The 16,116-nt window shown below is 40.7% G+C and overlaps 1 protein-coding gene across 3 annotated transcripts in view; it reads right to left on the bottom strand.

The window, feature by feature from the left end:
- nphs1 (NPHS1 adhesion molecule, nephrin) overlaps window positions 1-16,116 on the bottom strand; it is a 94,650-nt gene that overhangs the window by 21,176 nt on the left and 57,358 nt on the right. For all 3 annotated transcript variants that reach the window (XM_079609439.1, XM_079609438.1, XM_079609440.1), the window contains 7 exons: window positions 15,936-16,077; window positions 15,072-15,196; window positions 14,792-14,960; window positions 13,564-13,693; window positions 11,990-12,162; window positions 7,232-7,372; window positions 6,693-6,830 (listed from right to left, as the gene is read on the bottom strand). In XM_079609439.1, the coding sequence (XP_079465565.1) occupies window positions 6,693-6,830; window positions 7,232-7,372; window positions 11,990-12,162; window positions 13,564-13,693; window positions 14,792-14,960; window positions 15,072-15,196; window positions 15,936-16,077 (1,018 nt within the window). The remainder of the gene's footprint in view (window positions 1-6,692; window positions 6,831-7,231; window positions 7,373-11,989; window positions 12,163-13,563; window positions 13,694-14,791; window positions 14,961-15,071; window positions 15,197-15,935; window positions 16,078-16,116) is intronic.

The raw sequence follows: 16,116 nt of genomic DNA, 5'->3' as shown, positions 1-16,116 counted from the left end.
CACGTTCCGCGGTTTCTGTATAAACGAAACTAACGAACGGTCAGTCAGTACACAAACACAGTGTCCCCGGTGTTATAAATGTGCCCGCCACCAAGCGCCCACGTTTATTCACAAGCATAACGAGCCCTACGGGACTCGTCCCGCGCGCTCTCTCTCGACACAGAGAGCCGAGCGCGCGCGGGATGCATACTGTGTTAAACATGCCCCCCCGCCTCACACGCCACGGCGTCCATGTTACAGCACACGGTTGCTCTCGTGTCGCCGCCATTTCGCGACCAGGGCCCAGATTACATTCAACCCCTAGTCACACGTGCAGATGCATGGGAAGGACTTCCCGGGGTCTCAGAATGGGTGCTAGAGACTATAAAAAGAGGCTATTCGCTACAGTTTCATCGACACCCTCCCCGTTTCACGGGAAAAGTCGAAACCACGGTAAAAACAGAAGTAGCACATCTACTTCGAGCCGAAATAGCGAAGCTATTGAGCAAAGGGGCCATAGAGCCTTTATCTCAAGCTCAGAGCGAAGGGGGTCTGTACAGCAGATATTTCCTGGTACCGAAGAAAGACGGGGGTCTCAGACCCATTTTAGATCTAAGGCGTCTGAACAAAACGCTAACAAAGCGGAAGTTCAGAATGCTCACGACCAGAAGTATCCTCGCGCAAATTTGCCGAGGAGACTGGTTTATGGCAATAGATCTGAAAGACGCGTATTTTCACATACAAATTGCGTCACGTCACAGGCGATTTTTGAGATTCGCCTTCGAGGGCCGGGCATATCAGTACACAGTCCTGCCATTCGGCCTATCCCTAGCACCTCGTACATTTACAGTGTGCATGGACGCGGCGCTGGCACCCCTGAGACTCCGGGGCGTTCGAATTCTGAACTATTTGGACGATTGGCTAATTCTGGCTCAATCGCCGTCAGAACTCGCTCACCACAAGACACTAATACTCGATCACCTCGAGTGCTTAGGTCTGAGAGTCAATTGGGAGAAAAGTTCACTGTTTCCCAGTCAAAGGATCTCCTTTTTAGGACTGGATCTGAACTCACTGTCTATGACAGCACAGCTGTCATCACAGCGCAGGCGAAATACCCTGCAAATGGCGAAATCCTTCCTCAGCGGCCACATAGTGCCACTCAGGAGATTTCAGAAAATGCTGGGCCTCATGGCCTCAGCCTCAACAGTGCTGCAGTTGGGCCTGCTGCGCATGCGCCCACTACAGTTCTGGTTGAGAGCGCGCGTACCGCGCCGAGCATGGCTACACGGTCGCTATCGCCTCAAGGTCACTCAGGAATGCATTTCAGCCCTGACACCATGGAGAGCGTCAGACTGGTACCGGTCAGGTGTAAGCCTGGGGACTTCCTCGAGCCTGAAGGTGGTGTCCACGGACGCGTCCACCTCAGGCTGGGGAGCACTGCTCGACGGCAGTCCGCTCTTTGGCCAGTGGTCAGAGCGAGCCGAACTACCGCACATAAACTGCCTGGAAATGATGGCAGTGGACTTTGCGCTGAGGCGCTTCTGTCCCCGGATAAAAGGACACCACGTCCTGGTCCGCTCGGACAACATGTCGGTAGTAGCCTACATAAACCGCCAGGGTGGCGTGAGATCCCGGAACCTATTCAGGTTAGCGGAACGCATACTGGTGTGGGCCCAGCACAACCTACGCTCGTTAAGAGCAATGCACGTGCCAGGCCACTTGAACGTAGGCCCGGACAGACTCTCACGGAACAACGTTCCCACGGGAGAGTGGTCCCTACACACACAGACAGTGCGTCTGCTGTGGAAAACGTTCGGCAGAGCGGAAATAGACCTGTTTGCAAACCAGGAAAACGCTCATTGCCCAGAATTCTTTTCGAAGAGCGCGAACGCGCTGGCCAGAGTCTGGCCCCGCCGCCCGCTCTATGCTTTTCCTCCTGTCTCACTCCTGCCTCAAGTGCTGGAGCGTATCAAGGAGAGCGGATGCTCAGTACTGCTAGTTGCTCCATTCTGGACGAATCAGACCTGGTTCCCAGCTTTGATGCGACTGAAAAGTACTGCCCCGTGGCCGATTCCAGTGAGGAGAGACCTCCTCTCACAGGCCAAGGGCTCGATTCTGCATCCTCACCCCGAGCTTTGGTCCCTACACGTATGGGCCATAAACGGGTACCCGCTAACCTCCCAAGAGGAGTGTTAGACACGATCAAACAAGCTAGGGCTCCGTCTACTAGACGGCTCTACGCTTCCAAATGGTCGGTGTTCTCTGGATGGTGTTCAGATCAAGGTCTGTCACCACTTCAGTGTGGAGAACCGGAGATTCTCTCCTTCTTGCAAGAGCTATTGGATAAGGGAAGAACCCCATCCACGCTCAAAGTCTATGTGGCTGCCATATCAGCGTTCGTTAATCCAACGCTTGGCCGTTCACTAGGCAGGAACGACCTGGTGGTCCGCTTCCTGAGAGGCGCCAGGAGGATAAACCCTCCAAGGCCTCCTTCAGTCCCCGTTTGGGACCTTTCTACAGTGTTGAACGCTATGAAAGGGGCCCCTTTCGAGCCTATTCACTCAGTTGACATGAAACACCTGTCTCTCAAGACCGTGTTTCTTTTGGCTCTCGCTTCAGTGAAGCGTGTGGGAGACTTGCAAGCGCTCTCAGTGAGAGCTTCTTGTATGGAGTTCGGGCCAAACGACTCTATAGTCGTATTGAAACCGAAGCATGGGTACGTGCCTAAGTCCCTCAACACACCGTTCAGGGCTCAGGTCATCTCCCTGTCGGCCCTGCCGGCCTCAGAGGACGGAAATAGCTCCCTTTGCCCGGTCAGGGCATTAAGAGCTTACGTGTCCCGCTCCGCTGTTTTTCGACAGACGGAGCAGCTCTTTGTTTCGTTCAGCGGGCGCTCCAAGGGACGAGCCGCAACGAAACAGAGTCTGTCTCGATGGGTAGTGGACGCCATTGCGCTAGCCTACGCATCTAGAGGCTTGGAATGCCCTTTGGGCATCAGAGCACATTCCACGAGAGGCATGGCCTCTTCATGGGCTTGGTATAGCGGAATCTCGTTACAAGATATCTGTAAGGCGGCAGGCTGGGCCTCCCCGTCTACATTTATTAGGTTCTATAACCTAGAGGTTCCTGCGTTGCAGGCTAAACTGCTCTCGGTCTAGAAGACTATGTGTAAGTGTTCCTGCCCCGCGCTGCGGCCCAGGTCACTTCAATGTTTAAAATGTATAAGTGTTCCTGCCCCGCGCTGCGGCCCAGGTCACTTCAATGTTAATATGTATAAGTGTTCCTGCCCCGCGCTGCGGCCCAGGTCACTTCAATGTTTAAGCATCACTCACTGACAATGTGTCCCATGAGCATGCTATTACCCCTCATATATATCTATATTACATATATATGCTATTATGCCTTAAGAGGCACTACTATAAAGGGATGATGCTAATTTAGCCGCTCTCCCTATACTTCTTGGGGTAGGCACTTGTATACCAGGGCGCGCGCGCCCTTAGGTGTCTGTGTCGGTCCAAGAGCACGCACGGCGTTTTACATGGGGTTCCCGTAGCGTTCTTCGACGCAGTACGAGAGAACTCTACGTAAGAGAACGTACTCGGTTACTAACGTAACCTCGGTTCTCTCTAGAAGAGGGAACGAGTACTGCGTCTCATGGCCGTGCGTGTCCGCGCTGCGTCGCTTCATTGACGAAAATCGGCGTGTTAGACAGCTATGCTCGTATTTATAGGCCTAGGCCACGCCTGTTTGGGCGGGAGGTGACGCAGAAGGGCGCGAAGCGCCCTCATTGGTCAGCGTCCTGGCCTCGCATAGGCTGTGCTTTTCTGGCAGAGCAGCCAATGGGTGAGCTGTATTGCTCCGCCTAGGTTGTATGCTTCAGAAAAGCGTTTTACATTATTACAAAATTAAGGATTAATTTTAGGCTTCAATCTCGACAAAGAAATATCTTTCCCGTAGCGTTCTTCGACGCAGTACTCGTTCCCTCTTCTAGAGAGAACCGAGGTTACGTTAGTAACCGAGTACGTTTTAAATCATCATTTTACATCTTTAAAAATTGGATTTGTACAATAAGTATGGAGAAAAGGGATGGCTATTTATTTGATGGCGTGCAATAAAACCTGTATATTAGGTATAATTTTACACAATATCTGCAAGTCAGTGATTCTCATAAGTTTTCACTACTATAACCCATTCTGTGCTTTCCATAACTTGCTAATTTACATGACTTAAAATTACCCAAACGCCATCGTTTTATTTGTTCTTTGTGTTCATGTTTAAATATCCTCTATCCTCCATCCATCCATCCATCCATCCATCCATCCATCCATCCATCCATCCATCCATCCATCCATCCATCCATCCATCCATCCATCCATCCATCCATCCATCCATCCGTCTTAAAAGTCTTTATATTTTTTTAAACAAATCAAAGACCATGAATAATATTATTTATCATATATATATATATATATATATATATATATATATATATATATATATATATATATATATATAAATGGACTATAGGTATAATAGATATTATAATTATAAAAAAATCTAAATAAAATGTACAAATTATTTGAGAAGCAAGTTGTGTTGAAGTTCCTTGAACAGTGGACCTAAAATGGTCGCCTCAGGCACGTACGGTAAACCCCACCAATGCTGTTCTTCTGCCTCATCTCCACCCCTGCCCCCAGGAGGATCATATCCTCAACCAAGTGGGCCATTACCACCAGCGTAATCTCTGGCGTGTTGGCGTGTACAATCCTCCTCTGCATTGTTCCTAACGGGCAGAAAGAGGGGGGCCTACACGGAAAACAGTGCCATTGGTAAAAGCTATTCAAATGGCCCATACATAATGAATATCTACCACTGTCAGATGCTATTGTACGAGGACGAGGAGATCCATTAGTGCAGAAGGATTTGCAGGAACATGCAGGCCTAGATTTGAAGAAGTGCTATTATTAAATCATTAAGGAAGTGGGAGTGCTCTTTCTTTCTTTTCTTTTTTCTCCCTCTCTCTCTGCGTCCCTCTCTTTCTCTCCATTTCACTTTCAAGTGTGTGTACGTCTGTGTGGGTTTGAATTGGCAAATAAATATGTGGTACAAATATTGAGAACAACATAGATTGGCTTTGCAGTGCAACTTTTCTGGTAATTTATACTGAGGGAAACAATGTGTGCTATTCTGACTGACAGCCTTTTAATGATTAAATGAGATTTTCACAGTACTGTGACAATACATTCTGATTAGATTAATAAACATGTATGCATATTACATTTTAGTATTAAATGCTAACATCTTCAATTCACGTGGCATCCGAGTTTATTAGCTAAGACTGTGTCACCTCTCATGCTAATATGAGTTTGTTTTCCAATCAGCTGTGACTGTCAACAGCGTCAAGTCATTTTGGTGTCTATTTTCAATCACACGGTTTAGTCCCGGCCACAGTGAAATTTCATAGGTTTCAAGTCCGGCTTTACGAACTCCTTTTTTTTTTAAACATGCAGTGGCGCCTGAGACGACTGTACTCAACTCTTCAAATTAATACATTTTCAACTTCAAAATTACATTTTCAATACATTAATTAGAATAAATAACATGAATAAACATATTAGCAATAATGGTATTGAAATATACCATTAAAATAACTATTTTCTATGTTAATACATAATGATGGCAAAGCTGAATTTTCAGCTTCATTATTCCAGTCTTCAGTGTCACATGATCTTTCAGGATTCAATAATGCTGATTTGGTACTCATTTATTATTATTATTGGTGCTCGATTATTAATAATGCTTCTTATTATTTTCAATGTTTAAAACGTCTTTTGCTGCTTAATATTTTTGTTGAAAACCATGATACATTTTTTTTTTCAGGATTCTTTGATGGAAAGAACTGTATTTGAAATTGACATCTTTTGTAACATTATAAATGTCTTTACTGTCAATTTTGATCAAATTAATTTGCTGTTGCTCATTATAATATCTTATCAATCTAACCTAAACATTTACACCACGCTTTCCACAAAAATATGGAGCCGCACAGCTGTTTTCAACATTCATAAAAATAATAAATGTTTCTTGAGCAGCAAATCATCATATTAGAGTGATTTCTAAAGGATCATGTGACACTGAAGACTGGAGTAATGATCCTGAAAATTCAGCTTTGATCACAGGAATAAATTATTTAATAAAATCATGGTTTCAAATATTTCAAAATCCTTATTTCCAGTTAAAATCGCATATGTGGCCTCAGATTTTTAAAACTCCCCTATATATTTCGATTGGTTGTCCGTTGCTTCCTATAGCATTTTCCTTCCAGGGAGGATAAACTTAATATTCATAAATTGTTGCATATGGCCTAGTTAAGACAACCCATTCTAACGGCAATTCGTACAAATTTTATGAGGTTTAATTCGTACCAATTCATACGACCTCACTCGTACGAATTTGTAAGATTTTTGCTAAATCGTACATATTTTACGAGTTGCCAAATTCGTATGCATTCATACGAATGACCTACCCCTGACCCCGCCCCTAAACCTACCCGTCACGTGGGTTTAGACAAGTCGTACGAATTCGTACGAGTGAGGTCGTAGAAATTCGTACGAATTAGCCACCTTTTAATCACTCGTACAAATCTACATGAATTGGTCATGAGATAGCGTTGAGTTAAGATGAGGTGTCAGAGTTAGTTTTGAGTTCCTCACACTGTACATCCAGTTTGAGCTTTGTCTGGTTCTTCCCCTCATCGTTGGAACACTCTATGATGTAATCGCCCCCGTCTCGCCGAGAAACGTTCGCGATTTCCAGGGTCCAGTCGTCGAAGTGATAACGAGGATCTCTTTCTGTCGCAAACATGCAGAGACAAAACAGGTGAATCACAGAACTGCGACAATACAGTTTCACAAAAACAAACACAAAAGTTCAAATCCTGCACATAAACAGGTGGCCCATCCGGTAAAACTCGTCTCCCGGGGAAACCTCTTTGGAGGAATACCACAGGGAGTTGCTGAGATGCTTTCAACATGGAGATGAAGACCGGAAATGCTGAGACGCATTCAGAGCGACAGCGATGCTCATTTAGGCTGCATACATTATCACGAGATCACATCTGCCAAAGGTGCCGTGCCAGAATCCACCGATGTTTTATTTAGAATGCATATGGCAATGTGTGTTTGCGTCTGTTTGAGTGTTTAGAGGGGTGAGGGTGACACGGCTCGTAGTGTCATGTAGTGTCGTCTATTACCTTTCACAAGCTTCTCGCCCTGGAAAATCCACTCGCAGGTGATTTCGTCCGGATTGGCCAAGACTTCGACAGGAAGTGTGGCGGTTTCATCCTCAACGACCTGGACCAGATCGGGCTGGTCATCCGAAAACTCTGGAGGAACTGCATCACACACAATGACACACGGATGTGTCACATACGTTTGAAGGTGCTAATGTGGAAGCAACATCATGTTGAACACAGGAGTCAGTTACACAAAGCAGAGTGCTTGTCACACCATACGTACCGTAAGCAACATATTCAGCACATAATCACTTCATACATTAGCAGCTCTAATTCAAGACTAACACTTTCTCTGCACTGACATTAACACACCAGTATTTTCATTAATGTAACCATGTCAATTTAAAAGGCACATTTTAAGCTCAATAAGCTCAATTGGTGACACTTACTATGTTTTAAAATATTAAATTGTAATTAAAACTAATAATTAGAAAAAAGGTTAAAAAATAGATTAACTATAATGTAAACACACCCACGTTATTAAAAGTAAAAGTAGATCTAGCTAAAAATAAATAAAAAATAGATCTGTTTTGCAGTGCATTGCCCCCATCTACTTTTTGTAGTCAATGTTGGGGGGTATAGTATCTTTATTTTACTACTGGACAGAAAATAAAAAAATTATATTAAAATTATCATCTTAAAATGGAAATATTGAAATAATTTGTATAAAATACTCATAAGGTCCAAATTAACTGTTAAAGGATTAGTTCAGTTTCAAAATATTTTTTTGCTGATAATTTAGACCAGCACAAGACGAACAATTGTGGTTAAAAAGTATATAAATTGTATTTTTTTTTTTTTTAAATGAGCGATCGTTTCACTAGATAAGACCCTTATTTCTCGTCTGGGATCGTGTAGACACTTTGAGGCTGCATTGAGACGGACATTTGAACCTTCTTTTGAACATTGGGCTAGATGGTTGCCATTGAAGTCCATTCTGTGTAGAAAAAGCCTGGAATGTTTTCCTCAAAAACCTTAATTTCTTCTCGACTGAAGAAAGAAAGACATTGACATCTTGGATGACATCGGGGTGAGTAAATAATCAACAAATATTGTTTTGAAAGTGAACTAATCCTTTAAACGCATACCTTAGAAGTCCTTCACTACCCTCCTCATTTATTTGTTTAAAGTTAGACATCAACCTTCTTAGTATTCCTCAATCAATTCATTATAAACACTATAACAACAAGAAAAAATCTATATAAAAGAATGCCTGTTCTCCCATTCGTTTGTGCAAAAATGGTATAGGATCGCTAACGACCCGAGGTGTGTAACAGTGTAAGTATATTTATTCTGCACAACAATAACTGAATCTTTGATGACTGAACACCGGTAAGTGCAATTCAGTGTCTGATACACAACGATGAAGTGACGTTTCACTCATATTTACAGCAGGCAGAAAACAAAAGAATACACTGTAAAAAAATATACGTAGAAAATACTGCGATAACTAATGTGTGAAGATAACATACTATTTTGAGTTTCTGTTTATTAAACCATTCTTCTTCATTGTATTAACTCAACATTTTAAGGCAACAAGGTAACTTGCTTTTTTAAGTTAAACCAACATTTTTTTTACAGTGTATGAAGTGTCATCAGAAAAACTTGAAATGGTTCAGTGATTTACTGTAGAGCAAGTACTGAACGCGATCAGTGATCAAATATTGATTTTGAAGATGTTTAAAATGATAGTATTGAGACTGTGTTTGACATCATGAATGAGCCAGATGCTGAATGTTCTGGGAAATGAGCTCTGATGAGGACAGTGAGGATGGTATAAAACATCTGCTCAAACTCCAAAAGGTAACAAAATATGCTTTATTTTATTCTTCTGTAAGTGTTACTCTAATAGCAGGAGAGTTTTATATTATTACAACAGGTAAAGATCCGTGTTACACCCGAATACTGTATGTAATAATGGCAAAGCATTCATTTATTTAAGTGTGAAATGCAAGAAAACACTGGCTTTGGAGAGTTAATTATAACTGGACAGCTGTCCGGTAATGTTTTTAGAAATTGCAAAATACAAGAACAATATTCTATTGTTTTGATGCGAAACAAATCCAGGAGATACAGATGGACTACTAAAGTAAGGTTTAAAAGACATTCGGAAAATCACTCATATTCATGGCTAGTAACATTCTTAATTCATATAGGGCAAAAAGCTAATTTTGCAAATGCTCTTAAAAGTGATTTGAGAAAGCAGACGATTTTGCATCATTTTCTTCTCTAACGTCTGAGTGTGAATAAGGCGCGTGATTTATTGTGCTGTTGATCTCTCAGAGGGGCTTCTGTGTCTTTGTCTCATTAATGTACATTGTGTCACTTCAGAGCAAATGAAAATGCAAATGCAGATTTTAACACAAACGATTTACTTACATCTACAAGCAGACACGCACACGCTCAAACGCACACACACTAGGACAGTGAAATATGAAATATCATCTTAATATAATACAATAAAACAGACAAAGTGATCATTTATGGCCTGTTCTTACACAAATCACAAACTGTGGAGATTCTGAAATAGTCGACACACACACACACACACACACACACACACACACACACACACACACACACACACACACACACACACACACATTCCTTCATGCTCACAAAGCGTGTCAGGCTTTGAAGAAGAGGTGGCTGGCTCAGACAAAACAACATCAAAGTCAAACCATAATCATTGCAGACACAAAGACACACACAAACAAACACACACACACACACTACCATATACTCGCTATATGCATTAGCAGGAATAGACTCCTTCAAACACACATCAGAATGCTTGCCAGAGCAAAATAACAGTATATCAATCTTCATACCAGTAAACTACAGCAACCAAACTCATGTTAAAACTAAGGCTATCAATTAAAGGTACAGAATGTAATAATTTTGTAATAAAATATCCAAAAATCATTTGCAGAGTGTGATATATTTCCTGCAGTTGTGCACTTACAATATCCCAAAACTTGCGAAAGATTTTTAATTTCAGAGAAATTCCAATTTTAGATAATGGGTCGTCCCAGAATCCCTGTTCACTGACGTAATATCCGCGTTATCCCTGGTTTCCGCTCAAGAACTGCCATAACCATCCTTGGTGACAGACGTGGACAACTGCGTAGTGCATAACGTCTAGCTCCACGCTGTTTTTGTTTCGTTCAAACATTATGGACCATGGCAAGCAGACTTTGGGAAAAAAGGAGAACTAAAACGAGGATCAATATCAGCGTGCCGTTTTCGAGATGCCGAGAGCTCCACGTCCTTGACAAACTTCGACTTGACAGAGCTCTTGCATGTACTTTATCAGACAGGTGAGCAAATGTACATAAAACTAATCAATGTTATATAGTTCAGCATGATGAAATGTTAGAATATGATCTGTATGTTATTCTAATGTGGATCTTACTGATAGTCTCATATAGCCAACAAACTAACACATAGAATAACGTTATAGCTTTCAACACATTCAAATGCAGTTTTGTGTGATAGTTTAGTTAGTAGATCAAGTGAAACAGCGCTGCGTTACCTCACAAGTTCAATTTGTCTAATAAAGTAATATTTCAGTAATTCAGCACTTACGGGTAGTTCCTTTATATCCGCGGGACTCTATATGATATCTGTCTCTTATTAGCAATCGCGCCCTGCTTCATACCACAGTCATGATAAAAACATCAATGTATTCACTCATCCATAAACATTATTAGATCCATCGGCTTGGCGATTCCAATTCCATAATTCCGCAGAAATTTTGCGTCATCAACTTACGCCTTTGTTATTGTAAGAGGTTAGCGACCCCTAGCGGTGGAAAAAAATTACATATTGCATCTTTAATGTATAAAAATAACGCACTAGTGAAAAATGTGTATTAATGGGATGATAAATAATGAATCCCTTTCATTTATTGATAAATAAGTAAATACATAAATTAATTAATTTATGGAATATACGGGATAATACGTAAGTAAATTATCCCATTATTTATTGATTTATAAAAATGTATTTAGTCATTGTGTTATTTCTAAATAAATAAATAACAGGATAATTAATTTATTCAATTAATTTATGGGATATATCATAGAAGACAAATAAATTAACCATTTTCAAAACAATACTATTTGACTTATATTTTAAACCATCCTCATCTGCTCAAATGAATAGGATTCAAGCATAGATTTGAAAACAAAATCTTCAAATCTCACCAAAATTCACCACGGTTCTTAAGTCTGGACCTAGAGAAGGACAATCTTACATGTCCCGATGTGAGAGGTCTCGCTGATTAGTGGGGACGCACCAACTTATGCAATGATTCAAAAACCAAAATACATTTTTTTTTTTATTCTATACTTTTTAAGTTTTAAGGGCAACCAATGCAAAGGTGATGTGCTGAAATGTAAACATGCCAGTCTGAAACCTGGCCATTATCCCATTATAAATAAATACATATTGTGCAGAGGCTTACAAAATGGCTTATGTTCAATAATATGGAAATAAAACAATGTACAGTATTAACTTCTAAAGTCACTTTTTTTCATTTTAAATGCTTTACTCAGCTCCAACAAATCATTAAATCGATTATCTGATATGTGCAAATAGTCTGTTGACTATATTTGCATATCATGCGATTGTTTTGATTAAATACTGATCTGTAGTCAGCGGACAGTCCAAGTAATAACACATTCAAACATGCTCAAAAATAATAATACTCACAGAGCACATTGAGACTGTAGAAGTTGTTGACACCCTCGGACAGCACGTTACTGAAGGCCTGGCAGGTGATCCTTTTCTTCCAGTGATGGGAGCCAAGATTGAGGGACAGCTTACTGGTTCGGGACATCCCACCAAATTCAGCCTTTTTAGGAGCCTGGTCAACTCCTTTCAGCCTGAGAGAGTGAAAGTCAAGCTTACAGCGTTATTTCTCATGGATATTTTATACAAAGAAGAATTTCAAAAACATCCCCTTGGAGCAACACTGCTAAAATAGACTATGAATATTCGATAAAGCCTTCCACAGTAACAGTGTTCACCTGCTGTGAAATATTTTTGTTTGCCCGACATGCGTTAGGGTCCCGTGGGGACCATTCGGCAAAACTGAAACCCTATAAAACTCGAAGCGGACTGCTCACGGACACTGTAGTTTTATAGCTGAATTTCTTGTCTTAGGATGGATTTCCAAACTGTCCATCAGCCTTTGCTAACATTTCACACTTTCCTGTTTCTATAAAGAGCTTAGAGCCCTCCTGCACAAATGCTGCTCTTTTTGTACAGATACACACCACAAGTCATCTATTACTGCACACTTCTCAGCAATAAAAAAAACTACCTGGGTTATTTTAGAGCCAGATTCCAGAGACACTGAATGTAGCCAAGTTTCCAACCAATTTTGTTGCACTGTTTTGTCATCGACAAAGTGAATATGCTTTTTAAAAAAAGACTGCGCAGTTTGCTGTCTTCAGCCTGTTTCCATCCAATTGGCCTTTTACAGATACAATGGTGTGCGTGATGATGTCATCCCTAAAAAAAAGCATTTTAGTTGTTTTGTAGAATCGCTAATTAAAATTTTCCCTCAAGTCGTTTCCATAGATTATTTAGCGTATATCGCAAATTACAGGCCTATTATATCTTTAGCATCGCAAATATTTGTAAAAAGCAAAGAGTAATGAGACAATTGAAATTAGCCAGTTTACCGCTTACTATTTTCACGCATAATAGGCCTATTACTAAATTAGGAAATATTAATCAGAAGATCACGTTGAAGTCTGACAGGACTGCATGCGACTGCATTTATGTGACGAGGCCCGTGGTTTTGTACACAGGACAGCTCATTTGTCCTGTACATTTTAGGATCCATAAAATTGGTACAGTAAAATGTTCGGTACATTGCAATAGTCTTTAACGTAAGCCTTGAACATGCCAGTTTTTCGCGACATTTGAAGTATCGACATATCATTTATATGCTTAAGTTAAATGGAAAAAGATTGTGTCAACATTTGCAAAAAATTAGATAGGCATTTCCATCAGGTATATTGGTAAACATTTTGATGCACTAAACCTATTTTCACAAAAAAAATCCTTGGAATGAAACCTGGCTGATGATTTACCTGCGTTTTGTGAATCAAGGGTCAATACTCTGCAGTTTTATTGATATGAATAAATTAGATGGGAGGCGAAATGCCCTTTGGAGTGTTAAACAAAGTAATACAGTATAAGCAGTGAGTGTGTATTTGTGCATGTGTGTAATGATGTGGTGCTGCTTGTATATGTATAAGTGAGGGTTTTAGTACATGATAGGACCCAAACTCCAGCTGATATTTGCAGTGGGATTGCTGCTGCCAGCCAGGCAGTCCAGATCCAGATCCTGACCCCTGCGCAGCTCCTTCTGCTTGGCCACGATCTTCACGCTCACTGCGGGAACTGATCGAGGGAACAATGCAAAACAACCAATTAGAATGCGAGTGGGGATTGCCATAGTGTATCCTCATTTTAAGGCATATTCAAAAACAAGTTGTGCTAATTGACATTTACCAGATGCTTTTATCCTAACTCACAAGACAAAGAGTTCATTAAAGGATTGGTTCACCTCAGAATAAATTTTACTCATCCCTACGTCAGCCAAGATATTCATGTCTTTCTTTCTTCAGTCGAAAAGGAATGAAAGGCTTTTGAGGAAAACATTCCAGGATTTTTCTCCATATAGTGGAATTCAACGGGGAAAAAACGGGTTGTAAGTCCAAATTGCAGTTTCAATGCAGCCGAGGAATAAGGGTCTTATCTAGCCAAACGATCGGCCATTTTCTAAAACGACATTTTAATTCTGAAGTGAACTAATCCTTTAACAATCCCTACAAGATTGATCCAAATATTAAAAGTCCTTGATAAGAAAAGTGTATGATCAACTCTATGAAGACAGTACTATTTACTGCACACACTAAATAGTTGTACTCGTTGACACTTATTATATCACTTAGTAGGCTATATATATATTATTATTTTTTTCAGCCTCTAAGTGCCATCTGAAATTTTCTTCTAAAATTATAATTTTTATCAAGCTCGTATATTTAAATTCAGTAATTTCACTTTAAATTACAATTAATAGGTATTTTCATTGCCATTAAAGTGAAATAACTGAACTATAACTGAATAACTATATGGCCTCCAAATTCCCCAGATTATCTCAATCCAATTGAGCATCTGTGGGATTTGCTGGACCAACAAGTTCGATTCATGGCGGCTCCCCCTCGCAACCTTCAGGATCTGCTGCTAATGTCTTGGTGCCTAACCCTGCAGGACACCTCCAGAGGTCTTGTAGACTAGAGTCTATGCCTTGATGGGTCAGCGCTGTTTTGGCAGCACACGGAGGACCAACAGCATATTAGGCAGGTGGTCATAATGTTTTGGCTCATTTGCTATATGGTATTAAGAGTTAAGAAGTACACCACACTAACCCAAATAACTGATATGTTTGCGCATGTACACAGCACAGTATCACGTGAGTGAGGTTTAGAAACATACACAGAACCCTGAGTTTGCATTGAGCGGAGAGCACTTTCTTGGCTTTGTTGGAGGAGTCGCAGCGGTAGGTGGCCAGATTGTCGCTGGGCTGGAGGGTGAGAAGGAGATCTCGTGACACACCGCGCTCTGAAGACACCTGCTTAGATGCGGTCGGCACGACTTTGTTGTTCTGTAGTTCACACACACACACACAGACATGGAGGATTTTTTAATGGCAGAAATAACAAAACACACTTGTTACTAAAACACCATCAACAAAAGCTTTCATGTCACTACACACCTTCAACCACACCAGCTGACCTGTGGGATTTCCACCACTGGAGAAACAGACTAAGCGGAGAGTTGTACCAGAGTGTAAGAAGACGTTTGGTGGAGGAGCATCTAACCACACCTTCTGAGGAGGATCTAAGAATAAGACGAACAGACGTTAACAGAACTAATATTCCAGTCAGCACACGTGCATTGATGAGACGTTTGAAAAAGAGTGCATCATTATGTTTACATTTATTTATTTTAGACAATGGATGATTTTTCTCAACAATCACTACAGTTTAAATGTTTGGGATCGCTAATAATTGTTAAATGTTTTTGATAGAAGTCCCTTATGCTCACAAACACTGCATTTAGTTGATAAAAAATACAGTAAAGCTGTAATATTGAGAAATAATAAACTAAATGTTTTCTATTTAATATACTTTAATATGCATTTTATTTCTCTGATGGCAAAGCTACATTTTCAGCATCATAACTCCAGAATTCAGCGTCATCCTTCTAATATGATGATTATCAAGAAACTATTATCGATGTTGAAAACAGTTGTGCTACTGGAAACCCTGATACAGTTTTTTTTCAGGATAATTTAATTCATTAAAAAAGAGCAGCATTTTTAAAATAGAAATCTTTTGTAACATTACAAGTGTCTTTATTGTCACTTTTGTTCAATTTAATGCATCCTTGCTGAACATAAGTATTAATTTCTCTAAAACAACAAACAAACAAACAAAACGGTAGTGTATGTCTTCTCTAGGAAACAAACCTATAACTTTGCCTATAACTGTACCAGTAAAGCTACTGAAATATAATAATTCATTTATCAGGGATCATTCCACCTAAATGGAAGATACAAATGTTAGTGGTCTCTCACAGTAAACGATGAGCTCTTCAGATCGAACACTAGAGAAGCGGGTGCCTTTGTTGAACGCCTCGCAAGTCAGAGGAAGACCGTTGTCCTCACGTGACACTTTATGCGTCAAGTTAGACATCGTCATCATCCCACCGTTATCCCCCTGCAACACAAATATTTCATCTAAGACCTTACATTTTTA

Source organism: Phoxinus phoxinus (assembly GCF_949152265.1).
Source record: "Phoxinus phoxinus genome assembly, chromosome: 4".
NCBI lineage: Eukaryota > Metazoa > Chordata > Actinopteri > Cypriniformes > Leuciscidae > Phoxinus > Phoxinus phoxinus.
This window is presented reverse-complemented; position numbering and strand designations above follow the sequence as displayed.